This window comes from Haplochromis burtoni, unplaced genomic scaffold, assembly GCF_018398535.1.
Source record: "Haplochromis burtoni strain Fernald_Lab_line unplaced genomic scaffold, NCSU_Asbu1 Contig_267, whole genome shotgun sequence".
NCBI classification, from domain to species: Eukaryota; Metazoa; Chordata; class Actinopteri; order Cichliformes; family Cichlidae; genus Haplochromis; species Haplochromis burtoni.
In genome coordinates, this window is record NW_024582628.1 from 25723 (window position 1) to 49847 (window position 24125).

The following is a 24125-nucleotide window of genomic DNA, read 5'->3' on the forward strand; positions in this document are numbered from 1 at the left end:
GTGTGTGTGTGTGTGTGTGTGTGTGTGTGTGTGTGTGTGTGTGTGTGTGTGTGTGTGTGTGTGTGTGTGTGTGTGTGTGTGTGTGTGTGGAGTCGGCCGGAAAGCTGCTCCGCAGTGGTGGTGAAAGATGGTGTGAGGACAAATCTCTGTTCACAAATCTCAAACATGAAAAGTGTTAAGTGTCGTGACTATGGTTACAATATAAAATCATAATTAATGATAAACAGAATGCCATCAACAGCCCGTTCACTCAAAAATACACAGAATATTTGAACATGCAAACAATGTTTTAAAAAAAAGGTTTAAGTAAGGCGTAAGTGCTTCTGTAATGCACGGCTGGGTTGTTGATGAACAGTGGCATGTGACTCGTGGTCTTGGTCTAGTTGACCACAAGTGCAGCGTCGTCACATTTCCTGATCCAACAGACTCAAGTGAATCAGTTCTCCATTTGTGTCCAGCATTATGAGAACTGTCCTCTCTCTTGTTAAAAAGAATATTTTCACAATGGTATATATTTATGCCCCTGAAGTCTTTCTTTCTGTATGTATGAATATCCAGGAACAAAAAAGAGGCACAATTACAGTAGTTCCCTTTCCCTCAACACAGAGTAAGATGAAGTTTAAGTTTTAAATCAATAAAAAAAACATTAGCTGAAAACTAGATTTCGACACTAAAGCTGATTTCCGGAAGCTAATAACAACCCTCTTTAATTGTGACACAATATAAAATAATCGCCATCAAGGTGTTCTCAATAAATGCTGCCATACAGTGTGTTTGGGTCCCATAAATATGCATCACTTCTCCTTTAGTCCTCTCCAGTTTTTCTGAAACCTCTAAAAGGACCCTTACTTGATTCAGACGCCTTGGTCGGGAGTCAGACCCCCAACCTGAAGTTGCAAAGGCATGTAGTGTTGTGCTGCCAGACACTCATGGAGTGCAGGTAGTTTCTTTAGCCAGTAGGCATGAATCGTGCCAGGGTCTGGTGATGTCCTTCTTCCATATGCTGTTCGAGTATTGCTCCAACTCAAGCCTTGGAATGGATGCTGTTCTCATATTGTTCCGACACAAACCTTGTTAATCTAGATGATGTCCGAGCTGATATAGCTTCAGTTTTGTCTCTCTTGCTCATATCCCAGGAGTAGCATGTGGGACCTAGGCTGGAAAGTGTACTGGATACACATGCCCTGGTGCATTATCTTTGCCGTTCCCAGCACTACGCTCTTCTGGACAGAGATCTCTGATATCACTCCTGGGATCTGCTGGAGCCACTGGCTCAATTTGGGGGTAGCTGCCCTGATGCTGCAGTTATCACACTAGTACTGTTGCCTTCACCCTCCACATCTTCTCAAGCTCCCCCCTCAGCCCTTGATATTTCTCGGGCTTCTAGAGTTCCCTTTTGCTGATGTTGCTTTCACTGGGTATAGCTGGGTGAAAACTTTAGGGGGATTTAGATAAAGGGGAGAGAGTAATTGAAAATGTATTTATTTAGTTATTTATTTATAAGTAAATAAGGTGGAAAAACACTAAACACTCACTCAGATCATGATACATGCCATCCAAAGCCCCCAACACACATCTGCGTCATCCACGCATCTATTCCAGTAGAAGAAGCAGGAAGGGCCCAGATGGGTTTCCCATAGCTAAGGGGTGAGAGTCCCAGAGGACCAGACGTAGTTGACCCCGCTAGAGGCTGGCTGCCCTGGTCCAAGAACAGGGTCAAAGGGCCACAGGTGCCCAAGAACCACCCGGCAGAGTCCCTCCCATCAAGGAGGTCCTAGCCACCCCAAGCAACCAAGGGAGTGGGTCAGTGACCACACCAGAACATCCAGCTCCCCCCCGAAACCAGCAGCAAACTGGGACGGTGCCCCAAAAACTGCCTGTAGCCCCTCATGCCGGGCAGGGTGTGTGAAACAGGTGTAGGGATTCCCCTTTATAAACTCAGAACCTTTGTTATGACTTGTGGCCACCAGAGGCCGCTGTCCTCCCTAGGAGGGAGCTCATACAGGACTAGCTGAAGTAGCATTTTATGAAAGCAGACAGACATAATGTATCACACAAGAAAGTTTTTTTCAGTTTTTACAATGACGACCCAAACTAATAGTAGAACAATGCTTTGGTTGTTGCAAATTAAGAGTTTTAACAAGCAGCAGCACACTGAGTCAACCCTCTGTGGGTCAATAACATCCACAGCAAAGTGAGGATAATTTCATTGCTTTCTTAATGTTCTGCTGTGGATCAAAGTGTCTGATGGACTGATGTTAGCTAACATGCGGCTGGTGTCACGGCTGTTCAGGCAGGACTTAAATGCGGGACTCAGAGCTGTGCATGTAAAGGGAGGTTTATTTACAACAACACCAAGTGAAATACATACACATATGTACATATTTAAGCGCCTTGTTGTGATTTGGTGCTATATAAATAAAATTGAATTGAATTGAATTACAGTGATGAAGGGACACGGGCCCCAGGAAATCTAGGGGAAGGTCCAGGGCAGGGGTCCACGTCCACAGTCCTCTTCACACTGTCTGTGACTCACTCGTACTCAATCCACTCCCACGCTGAAACTCACTGACACTCATCCAAGCAGGGTCCACATGAAACAGGCAGGGATCCTGAGGATCGTTAGGAAAAATCAGGAATCACGATGAGACTCGGAGATTCACAAAGAGAGCTGGGACTACACTAACGAAGGTAAGCACAACAACCCAGCAATGAACAACAGTCTGCCGTGGCTTTAAGTAGTGGCAGAGCAATCATGCAGCAGGTGAATGATGATGAGCAGTCGTGGAGATTGAGGCAGGGACCAGGAGGAGGAAAGAAGAGGGAGAGAGAACATCCAAAACAAACGGAGCTCTAGAGAGGACCGGAGGATCAGGACACCTGGTGTGGTCTTCTGCTGCTGTAGCCCATTTACTTTGTGTTGTGCACTTAGAGCTGCTCTTCTGCACACCTTGATGGTAACAAATGGTTCCTGTTGCCTCACTATTGGCTCAAAGCAGTCTGACCATTCTTTGGCATCAGGAAGGTATTTTCCTCCAGGAAAATACAGCTCACTGGATATCTCAACTTCTTTATACCATTTTCTGTAAACCACAGAGATCATTGTTCTGGAAAATCCAAGCAGAATCAGGCTGTCTGGCATCAACAACCACGACACATTCTATCATCTTTCTTCACCATCGTGATGCTCAGTTTGACCTGAACAGGCACACATAATAAACTGGCTGCTGGATGTATGCAGCGTGACTCTACTGGACTATACAGTTTTGGTGCCATGTTCTCAGACTGTATATATTTTCTTTGTCTGCTTTCTGCTGCATATAGTTTCACGAGTATCATTTTGCTTTTCTCAGTTTAATGATTTAAGTTGTCTAAAGTTTTAAATAACTCCACATTTTTGTCTAAGGAGCTTGGAAAGAAAAGCATCTGGACTGTTTTAAGTTGCTTGAAACTGGCTGAACCTTCACAGACAAACTCCCCACTTTGTTTTTGTGTCTGAACACGTTTTAGTCCACTGTACATTTCTGTGTTGCTCTTTTTAAAGTCAGCCAGGGTTTAATAAAAGTGAAAAAGTGTCTGTGTTTACATGTCATAGCACATTTAAGTTGTGCGTGTCATTTGCCTAAATGCCGCCAAAACACTGGAAAAAAATCTAACATAGACGGTTTGGAAGAATATCGTTTAACGTTTTGAGATCTTTGAAATCTTTAGGGGGGTTGGCGAAATGAGAGAGGAACTGGAAAATAGTGGAATTTCCCTTTAGAATCTCGAAGCCTGTGTTATCGCTCCCCGCCACCAGAGGCCGCTGTCCCCCTCGTTGTGCTCATGCAGCGGCACGCAGCATCAGCCCGGTCAGAGGCAGCAGAGTGTCGGGAACTCCAGCAGCTCCTCTCTATATATTTCCACTGAGGCTCTGTTTTTGGGATTCATTCATCCCCGTCAGAGCTGCTGCTCGGTCCGCCCGGACAGGATCTCCTCTTCCATCCACCCGTCCATCCACCTATCCGTGTTCACCTCCCCCTCTGCCCAGAGGTGCGCAGCGTCCGCATCTGCACCTCAGAAGGTCAGACACATTATTTTCGATCATCGGACCTGTCAACTTTTTTCTTTCTTGTTTTCCTCTCTTTCCCCCCATTTCTGTCCTCTTGATTTCGTCACCGGAGGAATTACTACTGAATTCAGCGGTCACCGGTGAGTCGCCCTGCCGGTGTTTTCTCGTGAGGCGAAATCCCCGCAATATACAGGCGTGGAAGCGATCAGACTTGTGGTCAGGCCAAGAGGTCTGATATATTAGCAGCTGAGGGAATCCTTTTAAGGAAGCTCGTGTTTCCTGAGGTGAGGTTGAGTCTCATGGGGGGAAAGTCTATCCTAAGTGTTGCTGGGATTGCTTTAAATTAACCTTAACCATAGCTTAATGTAATTTAGTCTGTGGTCTTAATGACGTGTTGCAAGTTGGAAAAGTCTTGCAAGTCAGTTATTTAGGAAATTTAAATGGAGCAATGAAAGAGAAAGCCAGAATCCAGTTTTGTAATACAACCAAAAGAGTTCAGTCTTTATGAATATGCAGTTTCGTGTTACTCTGCTGCTTGATCTCCCTTCTCCTTCTCCATTCGCATTCATGGGCAGCCCCGAGTACTGCAGAACAGGCCAAATCTTTATGGGATTTAGGGTCCTGTCGCCCAGCACTGGTGCCTGCCAAACTGGGCAGAAGAAGAGGGGCAAGGAAATGCTGAGTGGCTTTGATATACTGCTTATGTACTGAATTTCAATCAATTCAATCTGGACTGAAGGCCAGATAAGAATAATAATTAATTAATAAATAGTAATAATAATAATGAAAAATAAAATGCATGTACTCATTATATTTAAAACAGAGATAAATGTTGCTATATTGTGTTTATAATAGCTTAAATAACTGTATAATAGTCCTTTTTGTAAACAGAGCTGTGAAGCACTACAGTCTCTGCCTTCTGATGAAGCACTGTAACTGGTGCACTTACTAAAAAACACAAGTACAACCGACATACTCTCAGTTTTTGCTACTTAATATCCCTTGAACTGAACTTCCAAGTAGATTATGATTACATAAACACGTGTTAACCTATAAGAAAAAAATCACCGCAACTAGTTACAATGCACTTTAATGTTAACACTAATTCATAGATAATAGCAACATATCATTAACATATAAATTAGTATGATGTCCAGAATGGGGCCATTCTGCATGGTATCGAGTTCAATGTTAAAGTTGCTCCTAAGGAAATCTCAGAGTACACACTGACTTATTTGTTAACAGGTCAAATGAGGCCAAACTTATTTACTTTAACTTGAATGAAATTTATTAGAAGAGTTGTGAAGAGTTCTGCTTTTATACTGAGCCACTCCTTCTTCTATTTATGTATCAGGATGATGAACGTGTGACAGATACCCGTCACCCCTGGTTGGTGTTCCAGTGTCACCATATGGTAGAAATTTTTGGAATTTTTTTGTATAATATTAAAGCCTGGTCTGGATCGTTACTGAAAATCTAGCGTCTTTTTTCGGCTTTTACTTAACTAAAAATATAATTTAAACGTTTTCTTAGAGTCAGGGCATTGCAGAAGTATTTTCCCCACTAGTTTCCCTCCAGAGGCTGCGCACCATTTCACTGTATATTCTGATGACAGGCCTGCGGTTTGCCGTCTTTCTATAGCCTGTGGTGCAGCAGGTCTCCTCCCTTGGTTTGGAGCACTGAGGTCTGTAATCTCAGTCAACCACAGCACCACCACCCAGATTCATTTCTCAGGGTAAAAATTACAAAAAGGCCAGCTGGGCACACAGTGGAAAAAAATATATACACGTGCCCAGTTTGACAGTCTGGATGAAGTCCCTGCAGAGCAGAGGTCCACGTGTCAAAATAAGCACACTGCTGCATCCTGGACAGAGGGCATCGAGTCCATCAATCATCACTCTTTGTATTTCTATGTTAAAGTTTTTGCCTCTCCTGAAAGTAAACAAGAACAGCTTCACAGAAACACTGACAGCACTGGCTATGTAGCCAATTATGGAAAAGTTTATTAAGACCATTCTGATGAGGATCACAGGATTTGCTTTCTAATCTTGTAGTCATTTCTAATCACATGCTGTAGTTAGTGCTGACTGTGTTTAACCTTTGCCGTACACAGCGAGTTTGTCTTTCGCCTCTTTTATGTTGATTTGTTAAGAATGTTCTAATTAACGTTGAAACTCAATTTAAAGGAATGTTGTAGAAAATACAGAAATTCACTTATTTAGTCTCCTGATGGGAGTTAGCTGAGATCGCTCATTTGTACCTATGAAGTCTGGACACCCTTAGCTTAGCTTAGCTTAAAAACAGTCTGGTGCTGTGAATTCCTAAAGCATTGCCGTTACCATGTGTTGCTCAAAAACTGTCTGAGAATGAAGTCATCCCACCCAGCCAAAAAAAGCAAAGAAAAAAGACCCTTTTCTGTAATAAACTAGATGTATAAAATGGACGTAGTTCCTGTGATGCGTCAACGGTAGCATTTTGGCTAGTTAAGACTGGTAGTGTTGCTAGTTAAGACCAGCGGTCCCCAACCTCTTTTGCACCACGGGTCAGTTTAATGTTAGACAATATTTTCACAGACCGGTCTTTAAGGTGTTACAGAGCCCCGCAGGGGACATGGGAGAAAAAAAAAATGAAGACGGACTTTTGCAAGATCTCGCAAAACAAACTCGGGATCTCGCAAAAGTTTTAGCCGCATTCTTCGGAGGCCGCCAGCTCGAAGCCGACCGGGAGATCGAGGCCCGATGTGCCGGGAAAGCGGTGTTCCTCCCAGCTGTAGTAGGTCTCGACCTCCCGTTAGCTTCGAGATGGTGGGTGTCAGATCTCCGAAAACGTTGGAGCACTTTTGCAAATTTGTGATGTCTTGTAAGCCGAGCAGGTATCTGACGTTTACACAACTACATTCACACCTCAAAATATCTTAAAAGTGTATTTTGTGACCAAGAAAGAGTAATATTACAACTAAGTAGCTGCCGCCATTGTTGGAATGTTGCGAGATCTCGCAAAACTTTTGCGAGATCCCGAGTTTGTTTTGCGAGATCTCGCAAAAAGTCTGTCTTAATTTTTTTTTCTTTCATGTCCCCTGCGGGGCTCCGTAAGGTGTCGCAGATAAATACAACAAAATAAAATGATACGACCAAGACAAAAACTGTGGTATTTTGTAAATATAATAATAGACACGAATTCACTGTGTAATTGTGTAACTATTAGCAGTGTCCTCCTAAAATCCGGGAAAAGACCCAGGGAAACCGAGTTAACGATATATACCCTGAAAATCATAAATTTCGCACCCGAGCCTCAACTCTTGCGGGCTGGTACCAAACCACTCACGGACCCGCCTGATGGGTTGGGGACTGCTGGTTAAGACTAGCAACACCAGCAGAAATGCATTCATAAGCCGTATATATGCGACAAACAGACACGCATGTCTGCTAACAGTACAGAACTTTATCGCTCAAGTATGTGTACACACACAATTGGGCTCAGGTTACTTCTTTGCTCTCAATGTACACTGCACAATAGGCAACAGACAATACAGACAATAGCAACATGGCACAAATAATAACACACTGGAAGCCTGGCAGATATAATGAACTGCCGGGGACATTTCTGCCCAGCCAGGTTTGGGTAGCACAGGGTGGCTGATCTGGAAATCTGTGTACGACTGTGGTCAAGAATTCCAGATGGTGGAGGGAAGGCCTGGCAGGCGTTCACTGGCTGTAGCTGCCTGTCAGTCAAAGTAAACACATCCGTAACTCTTGTATTCAGATGGATGAATTTCTCACAGAGGGCAAATACCTTAAGGAACTGAATTTTTGGCACTTCTAGTTGAACCAAAGATCATTTTTATTAACTTTAGAAAAAGTTGGGCCAACAGTTTTCACTAGTCTTTACAGCATGCTAGTTAAGCTAGACTACAGTCACGGTAAAGACTCACTTGTTGAAGTAAATTCGGAGATCTTTCTTTCCCTCTTCTTTTTTTCCCCCCATCTCCAGATTCAAGCAGTGATTTGTTATCCAACAACAGTATCAGACTTCAGCTAGCCAGGTTTTTATCGTTTTTTTTTTTTAAAAAGAGCAGAAGAAAAAGAGGAGGCTCCATGTTTACAAGAGACAACATGCAAATGCACCTTTGTTAGCACTGGACGAGTGCAGTGCTAAGGTCAGCCAAGCTAGTCACAGCTTGTCTTATCTCTGTACCGCATGCAGGTGAGATGAAGTTGATAGTGATTACCACGTTTGACACATAAAGGTGGCAAACACACAGGCCGTGGTCTTTCAGAATGTGAGAAAAATTGCTCTTTAAAATGCATCCCTGCTTTACTTGTAGTGCTTATCCTGGCTCATAGTTGTTGTTTTTTTTCCTTTCTCTGGCTGATCCTATGTTTCTTTGACCTTGGATCCATGCTGAAACAACATATCATTTGTTTTTGTCTTGGCAGCCACTGGAATTTGTTCTCTGTCAAAAAAAAGCTCTACATGCGTTGAGTAAAATAGAGAGACACCTCAGCCTCACTAAAGCAGATCATCCTGTGACTTCATTGCATGACTGAGGTGTGTGCGCGTGTGCGTGTGTACATACATGTATGTGTTTGGATGAAGGATGGAGCAGGTGTGGAGGCCATAAAAGGCAAAACAGGAAGACGAATGGCCGAGTCGATAGGGAGACACGTCTCTGTGCTTCTCTTCTTCCTCTCAGTGGTGATTCCCTGCTGCTGCGTGGGAGAGCAAGGGATCACTGCAGCTCTGTGTGTGTGTGTGTGTGTGTGTGTGTGTGTGTGTGTGTGCGTGTGTGTGGTTACAGCAATGTGTGCGAGATGGGAAACAGAGGGAGAGCAAACACGAGCGTAAAAGTGAGAAACAAGGCAGAAAAAAAAGTGCTGTAACAGCCATACATATTCCCTTCATGTCCTGTTTACATTCGACTGAAGACTTTTCCTTTAGCATCTACTGTCAGTGTAAACACTGTGCGTGGAGCTAAAAGAGAAGCTTTTATCTCCCTTTAGAGCACTGTTGTTATGGACGTTACTAATTCTTATAGCTAGCATTTGATGGAGTGAATAAGCATTTTAGAAGACAGAGGGTGTGTTTTACAGAAGTAGCAGCAGGTCTGGTGCACAGCTAACTCCAGTATCAGTAGATACTCATGTCCCCTCAAGCAAACTGTCCAGACTTTTATAATGCAGGTGTTAGATAGACACCAATAACAAAACAGATTAGATAGCTCAGATTAGATTAGTGAATGTCCGTCTCTCTATGTTAGCTCTTTCAAAGACTGGCGACCTGTCCACAGTGTACCCTACCTCTCACCCTGGAAGCGTTGGAATGACCGAAATATAATATCCCAGAGGTGTTCTGTTGAATTTGGGTCAGAAAGACTTGGGGGTTAGTCAGTGGTGTCACTTCCTTTATCCTCTAGGACAGGGGGGACAACTCCAGGCCTGCAGGTTTTAATTATCACCCTTGATCAACACACCTGAATCAAATATTAGTTCATTACCAGGCCTCTGGAGAACTTCAAGACATGCTGAAGAGGTCATTTAGCAATTTGAATCAGCTGTATCTGATTAACCCCCAAGGAGGCCATTTACGTGAAAAGGGAAAGACCATCTCTGAATCGAGGAGGGGCCTAAGGGTACATCTTTCGCATCTTACAATGCTGTGATTGCAGCCATTCCCCAACTCTCTGTGAATGGGACTCCTGGCCATTGATCAGTGGTTGTTGATCAATGGTCATGAGAATTTGCATAATTAAGATTAAAGGACTGACCTCCCAGCCCATTGTTCCTTCAGTGGGCTGGTTTCAGTCATTATGCAAATGTCCTGTTTATAAGATTGGGGAAACCTGCAGTCAGCTGAGACTGAAGACGTCACCTGGATGATGACGAAACGTTTCTCCCACAAAACGCTACGTCCAGATGAACAGAATCAACTTTTGGAGATTTACTTACCTGCATGATTGAGAATGCATCAAGATGAATCAGCTGTACTGGATCAAGGACACATCTAAAACCTGCAGGACCCCGGCACTCGAGGCCTGGAGTTGCCTACCTCTGCTCTAGGAACACGAAGCTGGGCATTGTTGCGCACCACGAGGAATCCAGGACCCACTGCACCGGCATGGGCTCTGACAACGGGTCCAAGAGTTTTATTCTGATAACTAATGGCAGCCATTGCGCTGCAGGGTGTGGTTGCACACAGCATGTAGAGGTTTGTGAGTCTCTCCATGGGAAAAATGTCGGTGTTTGAGCGGTATATTATGGTACACAGCAAACTAAGGAAGCAAGGAGTCTGTAAACAGACAGCAGTTGTTTTTGGTTGTTAGTATCATTTCATATCTGATGGCTCCATATCATAGTGTTTACCTAATATGCAAAAGATCCCTGCTGCGAGATCACGATGAGACTGTAAAAAGTCTCCCAACTTAAATATGTGGAACTATGTAAAACCCTGTGAGCAACAGAGTATCCAAAATAAGTTTCTAGTGTTATTTCATATCTGGTATTCTACAGAGCTTGTTTAACAGGTGGGATCTAAGTGCCGTTTGATTGTGATTACACTGATAAGCGTACGTGCTGTCAGTTTCACAAAAAAAACCTCGGTTAGATCGCTCGTCTTCAATGCCACGTTTTTGCTTCCTACTGCGTCGGATAGACAGAGGAGAGAGACTGTGGTTCCACCATTTACTATACATAGGACGACCACGTTATCAACATAGATGGCAAAACAGATGGATGTCGCTACAGTGGTGTCACCCACTGGTTTGTCAAGTCCCGTTTGAAAGCCTTGATGTGAGTGCTGTGTCGACACGTTGTTTACTGGAGCAACTAACCAGCCAACTGCTCAGAGTGTCCTTTAAAACAAAGACTAAACAAGATGAACTGGCCTGTCTCTAAAAGCAGCCACACACTTAATCAGAACTTTAAGCCTTAATAGCATTTAATTGGGTGGGTCATGTGAAAAATGTACCCCTATACTGTTTGTTTTAAACCAGGTTGTAAACATGCTTCCTCTGTCTTAAAGACATGGGAGTCTGTGACTTGATTTTAGACCCAGCCTTAATGACTGTGTAAATGTGGCAGTTTCATTCATTCTAAGAACTCAGGAAATAAAGGTTGCATCACCGAGGCAGTGATATTAATATTGGTTGGAGATGTAATGACACATTTCAAACTTGAACAGTGGGAGAATGCCACTCAGGGTTAAACTCAGTCATTCATCTTTGTCCTCGAAACTGCCAAACACCACAAACTTAGCTGGGAGGACAGAACACAACGTCATTATTGCTATTACAGCAGCGGTTTTGCTCACTGCTTTGACTGTGCTGTTTGGTTATCGGAGCCACATCAGCAATGACCGAAACCAATATTTAAAGATGCTGGCAGCTGCCGTGACACCACCCGCCGAGTAGGAGACGTAGACAGATGATCGATCTCCACTTGGGTCACACAGAGCGGCACGCTGTCACACCATATATAGACATATGTGTGTTGCTATGAAGGGGAAAAGGTTAGTTTAAAACATATGTGTGTGTTTAAGCGTCTGCCTGGAGTAAAGGAGAAGAAAACTGGATGCTGGCCACTTAATAATTTCAGCCAGTGTGAAGTTGGGTGTGTGTCAGTGCCAGCAACATATTAACCAAGCACAGCTTTTATTTAACTGGGCAAACGAACGTGTGATCCGGTTTCAGCTTTCTCTCATTTTCCTGCTGTAGCTCATTTCAGCCAACAAAGAGCGAGAAGTCCAGTCCAGTCTGTGCTTCATGTAATGTACACAACGGTGACTGACGATAAATCTGTTCAAAAACTTGGCTGACAAACTTCAGCACGCTATAAATGGCTGTCTTAATTATTGAACGGCAAAGTTATGTGGTGTTAAATTAGAGTGTACATTTAAAAATAATTCACAGAACAAATTACTGTTGTCTCTTGACATCTGCCTGTTCAACATCATTCTGTTGTAGATTTGCTGCTCTGCTTGGGATCATTGTCGTATTGCATGATCCAGGGTTTAGCTGTTGGCCACACATTTGACTCTCGTATTCTTGGTGTACGGAGGAGTTCGTGGGTGGCTCGGGGACTGCAAGGTGCCCAGGTCTTGTAGGTGCAGAACAAGCTCAAATCATCACCCCTCCACCACCGTGCTGGACACCTGACATGAGATCTTTGTGTTTCTTGCTAATTGTGGAGCTGTGCAATATTATTGCAGTACCTTGTAGTACCATATCACCCTATTAGAGCACTTCGCTCTCGCACTGCAGGCCTACTTGTTGTTCCTAGAGTATTTAAAAGTAGAATGGGAGGCAGAGCCTTCAGTTTTCAGGCCCCTCTTCTGTGGAACCAGCTTCCAGTTTGGATTCAGGAGACAGACACAATCTCTACTTTTAAGATTAGGCTTCAAACTTTCCTTTTTGCTAAAGCATATAGTTAGGGCTGGACCAGGTGACCCTGAATCCTCCCTTAGTTATGCTGCAATAGACGTAGGCTGCCGGGGATTCCCATGATGCATTGAGTTTTTCCTTTCCAGTCACCTTTCTCACTCACTATGTATTAACAGACCTCTCTGCATTGAATCATATCTGTTATTAACCTCTGTCTCTCTTCCACAGCATGTCTTTATCCCATCTTCCTTCTCTCACCCCAACCCGTCGCAGCAGATGGCCCCGCCCCTCCCTGAGCCTGGTTCTGCCGGAGGTTTCTTCCTGTTAAAAGGGAGTTTTTCCTTCCCACTGTCGCCAAAGTGCTTGCTCATAGGGGGTCATATGATTGTTGGGTTTTTCTCTGTATGTATTATTGTAGCATCTACCTTACAATATAAAGCGCCTTGAGGTGATTGTTGCTGTGATTTCACGCTGTATAAATAAAATTGAATTGAATTATTGCCACTTTAGTTTCATGTGTCCAAACGCCACTGATCCATAAGTCTTATGATTTGTTCAGATCGAACTTTGCAAACCTAAGCTGTGTTGACATGTTCTGACCCCATGTTCCGTAAAACCTTCCAAAAAAGCCACACTTGCTCAGTGTTTTTCTAATTCTACTGTCATGGACTTTAACATTCAACATGCTGACTGAGGCCCGTAGAGTCTGAGATGTAGCTCTTGGCTTATTACACTTTCTCTGAGCATGGCACAGTCTGACCTTTGAGTAACTGGGGAGACTGTCACTTGCCAGAGTTTTTTCACCTCATGTTGTATCAAAGCTGACTAACACACAGCAGGATTAACTGAGGCGTCACTCCTCCTGATCACTGGCATCAGGTGACTGTGAGAGCTGGAGATCTTGGTTCCTACAGCAAGCCAAGATCTTACTTTGAGTATCATTGCACGGGTGGCAGGTATACAGAAATAGTGATTACTTCAGCGTCCATGTGTTGAAGTGTCCAAAGACCGACAGGCTGAAAAATAAAGGTAGCCCCTTCCCACCTACTGCACCTTTAACTGTGGCTTGTGGTTGACAAGCTGCACCTCTGCACTGCAGCACATTAGAATAAAGGATTTGCAAACAGATAATGTCGACAACTTTGCTTCCTAAGTAGATTTGTGACTAAGCTGTATGTTTTTCTGCACGCATCGTCGCTAAACTGCAGCGCAGTGAGAAAAAATGAAAATTATCTTTAGCTGCAGCTGCCCAGCCAAACACAGCATGACTCCCCACATAGACCTGGGGTGTTACATTCTCTCTGTCAGCATTGGTGCTAATGGGAAACACAGCAGTCTCCAGCTAGTTTGTCCCAGGATTGCTGTGAAGTCATCAAGCTAAGATTTGAATTAAAGCCTTGTCAGTATCTGTTTGTTCTCAGGTTAAAGGTCCGAGTGGAATCCAGGAGAAAAACAGAGTGATCAGGCCAGAAATTTAGAGTCAATTACCAGGAGAGACAGCGCCACAGCTGCTTGTTTTCTTATTAAACAGACGGGCGTGTGGCTGTTTCATCTGGCTGTACTGGTGTTTTCTTTTGAATGGATGATTTTAGATCTCGGTGTTCTCCCCCTCTCTCTCCTGTCTTTTTCACTTCACATTTTTCATGCACCAACATAAAAAACCATAGCCTCGGTAGATCAACAGCCTAAAAAAAATGGACTTGACTGTCCAACATTCACTTCACTATGTTGTTGGAAATGGAAAACTCACTGATTTGTGGGTTTGTGATTTGTATCGGTTCTCTCCTGTGGAGGTACAGTGAGAGGTGTGTGAGGGCCATCACCTTCAGATGATTAAAGCTCCATAGACAGATGACAGCTGCAGGAAGGTTGCAGTGTGCATTTCATCCTCAGTGACTGCTGATGGATTAATAAAGTGTTTTAAAGCTGGTATCTCCTTTTTTTCACTTTCACTTTGATTTTTGAATTCAGCCCTCTCTCTGCATGTTGATCATTTTCATTTCCATCAAACGATGTGGCATCTTTTCATTTCTAACACATTACAAAGTCCATATCAGTGTAGAAATCTGGCATGATTCTTTTCCACTGAGAGCTGACATGTTTTCACATCGTTTCATTCATTTCTTGAGTAAGTGAATCAGCCTTTCTACTGATATTTTCTTTAACCTGTACACAATGAACTCATTTTTAGACTGAACTTGATCCTTTCAGTACCAAAAATTGCAAAAAAAAAAAAGGAAGAGAGAAAATGCTTTGGTCCTGAATTTGTGGCCATCTTCTTAAAAGAGCTGCTAGCATCACAATCTTCATGTTATCTATGCAACCTTGTCCACATAAAATCAGGTTTTTATATTTATTTGCAACTAGTGATGTGACACTGAGGTATGAATTATTTCATTTTATTTGCTAAAACTATTTATTTCCTTTTCATCACATTCAGTCATAGTCTGCTACTTCTGCTTGCTTCCTTGAACACTTTCTCTGTGACTCACTTCTGATGGTGGAAATGTTTCGTGGAGCTAAACGTAAACGCATTACCTCGTCTCCTCAGACGCTGCTTCCTGGATGGAGGATGTTTGGGGCTGACCTCGGAGATCACTGACTGGCTCGCTGAGCTTCTCTCGTCACAGCTGCTGTCATGGCCAAAAGCCCGGAGGTGAAGCTGGCCGTCTTCGGCAGAGCCGGGGTGGGAAAGTCAGGTAAACATCAGTGTGTGCTTGTGTGTGTTTGTGTACATTCGAGCTCTAACAAAGGACTGTTTTACTGTGCGCACACTTTTAGTTCTTCGAGTGGCTCAAACTGATATATTAAACAACTTCACCATAGGACTAGGTGCATAAATGTGGTTTTTGTTCCCAATCTCCTTCCGCCTCATTAATGTTGCCATATTGTGTCTTCATAGTTTGTGCTTTCCAGTGTTTTCCCTCCATCGTCCCTTCAGGATTTTTATGCTTGCTATAAAAATCATACTGACTTTGTTTGCATTGTCACCAATGCAGTAGGTGGTTGTTATCGGTCTGGCTTAAAAGCCTTCATTCCCGCAGATAAGTAAGTTGAGTCATTATCATCTGGTTTCAGCTTTCCTCCATAAGCTGCAGCCACTCACGCTCAGCTGGCACCGTGTACGTTTTCTCTGCAATAAAACAGACCATGTGTTTCCCGTTGGCGGCAAATCAAGCCTGATTGCTTCTATGTAGCAATCAGATGTTAGAAAACAGGCCTTGGCGGGATCTCCTCTGTGTTAAAGGAGGCCATTAAAATGTCGTTGGAGGTCAATTCAAGTGCTGCACTGAGAAGTATAACGACTGAGGAGCTCATAGCCTCCAGCTGGAAGGAGTGCAGCTCTGAAGCACGTCAGTGAGCATGATGGCATCTGACGTAAGTCTGGGTTCTTCTTCACAACATACCTTGAAGCTTGAATCTGCTGCTTCTTTCCATGAACTAAAAAGTGTGATGTTGGTGCTGGAAGCTCATCATTTCATCAAGTTTTTATCCCCCCCTGCAAAAAAATATATATCAGGGAGCTGACATCTGTCCATGTCAATCACACTGCTGTAGTTCCCGTCTTTTACTGCGACTTTCTGTTTTAACTTCTGGAAATAAGATTAGTGTTCCGGCTTCTGTCTATAATGTATGAACATGTCACTGCTCATTTTCTCTAAGAAAAAAACAAAACAAAAAGCACCTCACTGATAACCTTTCCAACTGCTGCAAACTGTTACTGCTGATTATTTCCTGCAGTGTTTCACACGTATTTTGACCGTCACACAACTGTCAAAATACGTGTGAAAAAGCTGATGGAAACAGATAAAATAGTACAAAAAAAATTTTCACAGCAGTTTGTGAAATGCTTGCAAGATGTAATATATTGAGTCCTGTGCCTGGACAGAAAGCCATGACCATGCAATCTTTATGTCCCAATGAATCGCAAGTCACAGCTGTCCCTGTGCTTTCAGACAGGAGTTTCAATAGAAACTGCCTTCAGACACTCAGGACTTATTTATATTTTTACTCATTAGAACCTAAGTGGTACAGGCACAAAAATGTGTCTTTTAGTTTTAAAACTAAAGTTGTCCAAACTTTAAAGAAAAAAAAAAACCTCTTTATTTGTAGCAATTTTGTGATTATTTCTCGCCTTGCCATCAGACTAGGCTGCAAAGTCTGTAGCCATGCTAACACATCTGTGTTTGGAACAAACAGTGGCTCAAATGAGGCTGGTCAGTGACCCCCTTGCAACCTCGGCTTGCTAGAGAAAAATCCATATTCCCTGAATAGTTGGCGAGTGGTTGCTGGAGGTTTCCTCCAATGCACCAAAACCTCCCTGTATTTGCTTTCGTCAGCAGATTGCAACAGTTACGTCTGCAACCTCCATGAAATTTCCAGGTGTCTGCAGGAATGGAGCATTTAGCTTTATGAATGTTGAGAACAATCACCTGCAGAGAAAATGTTGGGCCTTAACACTGCAACCAACACAAAGAGAAAACACTGGGGCTTGGGTGCAACTTTAACTTTGTAGGCAAACTTTCTGTTTTAGTTTGCGTTGCATTTTTCAAACTTTCTGCTTGGTGAGCTGAGCCGGTTTTTGATTCAGCACCATATACCTCTTTACACTCTAGTGGCTACCAGCAACCTCCAGCAACCACATGCCAGCCAGTTGCAGAGTACACTTAGTAACCCTAGTAACCACAGGTCACTAACCAGGCTCTAGACCTATTGAATGGGGTTTAAAAACCAGTTCCACAGCTACCTCCAACAACCTTTAGCAACTTGTCAGAGGACACACATTGTTCCTCAGCGACCAGAGGTTGCTCTGTTCTCTGGCTGATTAGTCTCTGGGCCTGTGTGAATGTGGCCTCACATGCCTCATGGTTTCTATTTACACTGATTCTTATTGAGTGGGTTAGCATTTGTCATTTGTACTAAAATCAAAGTGCAGTTGATGGTGTATTGCAGATAGTTTTTTTTTTTCCATGTTTCAAATCTTTTTAACTTGTTGCACATAAAACCTGCAGTCAGCTGAGAACAACATACATTATGTCATTCTGGCCAGTCAGTGGTTTACTCAAGATATCAGTACAACTGCAGCTCATTATAACTCTGAAAGAGAAGTCACAGCTCACTGAAGTCAGTTGGTTTCATCCTTTCAGACTGAGTGTCTGTGAAAAACTTCTCAAGGAGTCTGATAAGGGGAATATTTCAGCGAGGACTGAGCTATAGAACTTTCTCACAGGCCTTTTCCAGAGTTTTGGTGGAGTGCTCGTCTCCTAAGTTGTTGTCTAAAGTGTAGAAGAACAGAAAATTGTAACAAGCTTGAGAACAATGAGACTGATGCTCCTTCTTCTGGTGACAAAGCCACTTGCTCAATGAAAGGTTTCTTCCTCTCTCACATGGACATTTGATCTTCACGTGGACAGCTGCAGCTTTGTATTTGCCTGATCCTCGTGTCACCAGCATGTCTCCCTTTTGCTTTATTTTAATGTACAAAAACAGAGCACAGCATAACAGGCATTGTTGCCACATCTGATGCTTCGTGTAGCCCTGGTGATCCTTTCAGCAATGAGCAGCTCTCATCTAAACATAGGCCTTCACTGGAAACTGGCAGATGCTATCAGATCAATCAGGTTGCTTCTCAGTGGGAAAACATCTGCATTTGGGCAATAAATTACACTCCCCCTGCGCGCACATTGTAACAGGGAGGAAAAGCAAAATAACAATGTTAAGCAGATTTAATATGTTGTTTTGGAGGCATACTGTGAACTTCATAAATCTCTTTCAGAACACTAAATTCCATCTTTGTGCTGCATTTTTGTTTGTTTGCATGTTTTGTCAGGTTTGTTCAAATTGCTATCAATTCAACCGACGAAAACCTTGAACAATTTGCAGTCCTTGAGTGTTAAATGTTCCTTCTGATTCCAAACACTTTAGATTTCTGATACTTAGTTTAACTTGGAAAAAAATGTCGGGTATCAGTGTTTCATCTTTACTTTGGACAGCAGTACCGGTGGTAATTTCACTTTAGCTGTGATTATTCTGAATGATCAGCAGCAGACCTCTGGGGTGTCTCAAAATTGTTTGATGGGGTTCCAGGGTGCCAGGCTCCCTGTGAGGGTCTGACTTGGACTCCTGCAGAGAGCTCTAGCTCTAATAAAGAGCTGAGTGTGTTAAGTCTGGCTCTTCTAGCAGTTTGCAGTCTTTTGGTTTATTGACTCAGCAGACGTAGAGCGGAGTGGAGTGAGAAAATAAGACCCATTTATCCAATTGCTGTGCCTACTACACACACACACACACACACACACAGCAGATGCTGTGAGCTCTCTTAGCTCCTCTGCAGCAAGGCTTTTCAGTAGTTTTGTCAGAGTGCTGCACATCAAGTAAATATTCTGTTCCATGAGCTATTTCTGACTTTTAATACATGCTGTATTAGGAAAAACACGGCAGCAGATTATTATGTTTAACACTGCAGAGAACATCAGTCAATATCTGAGCGTAGAGGCACTTTCTCCCTCTGCTGCCTCGCCATCTTTCAACAGCTCTATTGTATAGAGAAAGGACTCACAGCAGAAATGACTTCCAGGCTCTTTATTGCACACACTGACAGATTGTTACAGTTATAATAAATTTTAGAATATTACAGAGAGGACCTTTTCCTGGGATTCATATTAACATTTTTTGAGCCTTACCTTCGTGGCTCAAGAGTTGGGAGGTCGCCTTGTAATCGGAAGGCTGCCGGTTTGAGCCCCGGCTTGGACAGTTGTGTCCTTGGGCAAGACACTTCACCTGTTGCCTACTGGTGGTGGTCAGAGGGCCCGGGGCGCCAGTGTCCGGCAGCCTCGCCTCTGTCAGTGCACCCCAGGGTGGCTGTGGCTACAATGTAGCTTGCCATCACCAGTGTGTGAATGGGTGGATGACTGAATGTGTAAAGCGCTTTGGGGTCCTTAGAGACTAGTAAAGCGCTATACAAATACAGGCCATTTACTAATATTGCCATTAAAGCTGCCCTCAAATAAATGAGACTAGAATGGATTAGCCAGCATTTATAACTGCATTAATCAGTATCCACATTTATGCTCATTCACACTACAAAGTGCTTATAAAATTTTAAACAATTAAATGACTAATATAGAATTATTTATTTTGTATGGCAGATCAACAAAAAACAAAAAAAATATCACTAAATTAACAAAAATATGCTGTTTTTAAAAAAAAAAAAAAAAACCCTCAGACAGATTTCATCATGTGCAAAACCAAGACATACTGTTGATACTAGAGATGGCACGATACCACTTTTATGTCCGATACCGATATAATAAATTTGGATATCTGCCGATACCGATATGAATCCGATATAGTGTTTTTAATCAATAAAACAGTTTTTTTAATATCTTGCTGCTTTTTGTTAGAAGAATAATTAAATAGATTCAACATCTTTCTTCAACAGAACTGCAGACTGCACAGATGGTATCTTCCCAAAGGAAAAAGTACTATAGCTTACTAGGGTATATTAGACTTAACTAGTTACTATATACAGTAATGTGACTTCTATATCATTTTACATCAGAATTAAAACTTTGGGTGTAAGATTCAGATAATTATTTATTAAAAGCTCGACATTTTAAATGAGAATAAGAAAGAAAAGTATGTCTTTGTGCCCCCTTTTCCCTGTTCATGCCCTATCGGCCCCCCTGGCTAAACTTTGCTAGATCCGCCCCTGCACAGTTACCAGCCGTCAGCTACGTAGAAAAAGATCCTGGTGTAGAAAGTAATATTAAATAAATTCTAACAACAGCTGATCAAGCTTAAACGTGCTGCTGTTGTTCAGCCGCTGGTTTCCTCTTTCTGGTGCAAAGTGGGCCAAAAACAAACAAGAGAGACGGACTCGCGACAGAAAAGCCGATCAGCTGATCATTGATCAGTTTCATGATTGAAGTAGCAGCAGGAGAGGGAGGGAGAGAGAGGCAGTCGCTCCATATATCGGTTGTTAAGCTTAACGCTGGAATGCTTTACAAACATTCAGAGATGAACTTACACACTTGCTTTACTTCTCTCTGGGATAACTTTCTGGAGATGAAATGCCGGTTTGGTAGCGAGGCTACAAATACTCAACCAGACCGCTGACAGGTCCCGCACGCCACAGCCGCTCTATCACGTGACGCGTACTGCTTCGACGTGCTACGGTTATGTGCCGAGTTAAATGGTAAATGGCCTAGTCCCTAAGGACCCCAAAGCACTTTACACACCCAGTCACACACACATTCACACACTAGTGATGGCAGCTACATTGTAGCCACAGCCACCCTGGGGCGCACTGACAGAGGCGAGGCTGCCGGACACTGGCGCCACCGGGCCCTCTGACCACCACCAGAGGCAACGGGTGAAGTGTCTTGCCCAAGGACACAACGACCGAGACTGTCAGCCGTGTCGCAAGTTTTGTGAGGTGCTTTTTTGATATTTAATGGATCGGATTACATTTTTTTTTATTTCTCTCCGATATCCGATCCAGTAATTTATGTCAGTATCTGACCGATACCGATATGTAATATCGGATCGGTCCATCTCTAGTTGAAACTGCTCTTATTTGCCATTATTACATTTCATTACAATGACCTGGAGTTTGACACCTGTGCCTTAGGCAGTATTATTAAAAGGCGTATCGTACATTTTCATTGCTATGCCAATGATACTCAGCTTTTTCTATCCATGTCGCTAAGTTTAGATAAAACTGAGGTTACTGTACTCTGCCCTAAAGTTTTAGAAACATGGTATCCCCAGTAACACTGTGAGGAATCCTGAAGTAATTTCTGATATGTTCCTGCCTTTCTTTCAAAATTTGGAAAGTCTCAGAGTGAAACGGTGAAAACTAGTTCAAGCATTTATTGCTTCTAGACTGGACTATTGTAATTCATTATTATCAGGTGGTCCTAAAAGAAACTCCCTGAGAAGCCTTCAACTGATCCAAAAGGCTGGAGTGGGAGTACTGGGACAAGAAAGAGAGCAGATTTCTCCCACACTGGCTTCTCTTCATAGGTGTCTGTTGTCCTGTCCTCCTCCTTGAGTCTCATTCTGCCAGAGCTTTCTTCTTGTGAAAAGGGAGTTTTTCCTTTCCACTGTTGCCAAGTGCTTGCTCATAGGGGTCATCTGATTGTTGGTGTATAATCGTAGGGTCTTAACGTTACAATATAAAGTGCCTTGAGGTGTTCATTGTTGTGACTTCAGCCTAGTGTAGCTTAAATGTTTCAGTCCACATATAAAAAGCAAAGTTAGTACTAAAATGTTTACTAGTATTGTTGCCTTTGTCATCTTCATAAGCTGATCGTGTGTGCTCTGTTCCTTCTGCTGTGAATGTGCTGACAGTAATTACTAATAAACAAAAATAACTGTAAGAAAGTGTTTTTCACAGGCTGGCTTTCACTGATTCTGTCTGTTTATACAGCATTCACATTAACAGAGGGAAATGTGCTTTGAGACTTCTCTGGAAATTCTTTCGGAAAGTTAACTTCAAGGCGCGTGAAGCGCCAGCTCGTAAAAACTCTTGTCTCGTCACTCCTCAAACATGCCGCCTTCCCCCCCTCTCACTGGCCTGTCTGACAGCCAGACAGCAGAACAAAAACAAAGAAGTGAGCTAAAATGTGTCTGCTTCTGAAATACCACTTGCTTACCACATTCAATGCCAAGAAGAGGACCGTGGATCAGCCTGATGTATGGTCTGGAGACGTAAACAGACATTCAGAGGGCGGACAGGGGAGACGAGGCCACAAAAACAAGACACTACTGTGTTGGACTCTACTGTGAAAAACTACTGTAAAAAGATTATTTGGTATTGTTTTTTTCTTTTTGCAGAAAAACAAAATATGGATGAGATGTTGTAACACTTACAGTAATATAATCTCTAATGAAGAAAATGAGTTTGACTTTACAGTGTGATCTGATTTTGAAACAAACCTGGTGAAAGATGGCACAGTCAAACGTTCTGACTACAGCGGCCATGCTGCTCCCAAAATCAACTGCTTGTGATTCCTGCTGGGTGAAATGAAATACCTGGAGAGTGATCAAATAACTCACCAGTTATTTGACATCCATCAACAATGCTTGTGTGTACCTCCTCACATTGCACAGTCGAGCCATTTCCGAGGGTGCAGAAGCAGAAGAGCGCAATTTGCCTGTCCTGCTGCTCGAGCTTCCAGGCACATCCTCAGCCTTTGACAGCTGACAGAGCCCAAAGCTGTGAAGCTGACTGGATATTTGACTCCTCCTGATTGCTTTCTCCGTGCCGGACCCGGTGAGCAGCCGTATGGTGTGACTCATAGACTGCATTATGCCCCAGAACAAGTGCTCTAATCAGTGGGTCGGAAGTAGATTTGACTGGTTTTAGATAAGAGATCTGAAAAGGTTCCCAAATGGCTTTTAGAGTGTGAGTGATGTGCTGTGCAAAGCGCTAAGTGACTTTTATGCACTTGAATATGTTACATAAGAGTTGATCAAATTTCAAGGCTTTATTCTTTTAAATTTGGCTTATTCGCTCAGCAAGCCAGTCCTCTCTGTGTTTAGCTGAAAAGTCAAGTAGGTGCTCACGAACATGCAGCCGAGGTCAGGTGCTTAACAAAAGTTATCAAGATCACCAGACAGCAGGAACGTCCAGTAAATAAGGCATGAATTTAATTTCTCACAGTATGTTGGATTAATAAGTCTGCACTGTTGTGTTCCCGGAATCTGATTGAAGTAGAAAATGAGTATGGCGCCTTAATGCACAATTTCATACGTGGAGACCAAAACAGAGCTAAAAGAGGTAAATCTTGGGCTCTTAGCAGATGGCAAGAAACAAAAGGTCCAAATGAAAGAAAAAAAAAAAGCAAGTGACTGCCAAGAGTCAGGTTGTTCTTTAGTGATTGCCCTGATTGAGGTGATTTTAAAACACTAGCATTCGACTCTTTTTCATGCATTATAGACATTTTCCAGGCAGAAGCCAACGGAAAGAAACGACAGCAGTTTGTGTTCTTCTCTTTGATCAGGATCAGCTGATCATTGCTCGAGAGAGGGGAAAAAAAGATGCATCCGGACACAATTGCATGAGTGATTGGATTTGGATGCCGTTATGTAGCTGACATGTATCAGATTATCAGCAGGATCTCCACTTGGTTCTTTGCTAAAGTTGGACACTGATTGGAAGGATTGCAGGTTAAAGGTGAGGACGTTAATTACCTTTTAAAATGGGCAGGAAGTATTTTTCTTTTATTCAGAAAGCTGAGAAAGCCACAGTAAGGCTGCGTATTTATCTGAACATGCCTTTCCAAAGTAATTAAGTGTGCAAGTTGAGTGTTTGCTGTGTGAAAGGAAATTGTTGACCCTGCATGCCCTGATAACTCTGTGCACAGCGGCTGATGAGTATAGTCAGGGCAACAAAGGAAGAATGACTTCTCACTCAGGTTATTGTTGCAGAATTCATGTTCAGCGTATGCTGCCAGCGTAAAAACATGTTTTAGGCATGGTGGCTATATGGCTCCAGAGATGGCTATGTTGCTATGTCACTAAATAAAATGCTTTCGTTCAGACTTTATATAAGTAGATGACTCATCAGTACTTCCTCCCATTTTCCAAAAATGAAGCCGTGTTATTGCAGAAATGGGTACGATCAGCTTGTGTTGGTGCTGTCATTTGCAAACTGAATAAGCAGCAGTGGCCAGATGAGAGATCAATATCGCACAA

General features: G+C 42.9%; 1 protein-coding gene across 2 annotated transcripts in view; it reads left to right on the top strand.

The window, feature by feature from the left end:
* The first annotated feature begins 3836 nt into the window (after positions 1 to 3836).
* rerg (RAS-like, estrogen-regulated, growth inhibitor) overlaps positions 3837 to 24125 on the top strand; it is a 51269-nt gene continuing 30980 nt past the window's right edge. The window contains exons 1-2 of one of the 2 annotated variants that reach the window (XM_005939226.3): positions 3837 to 4191; positions 14977 to 15124. In XM_005939226.3, coding sequence (XP_005939288.1) covers positions 15064 to 15124 — 61 coding nt within the window. In that variant the 5' untranslated portion in view covers positions 3837 to 4191; positions 14977 to 15063. The remainder of the gene's footprint in view (positions 4192 to 14976; positions 15125 to 24125) is intronic. The other variant, XM_005939228.3, reaches the window with a different exon arrangement.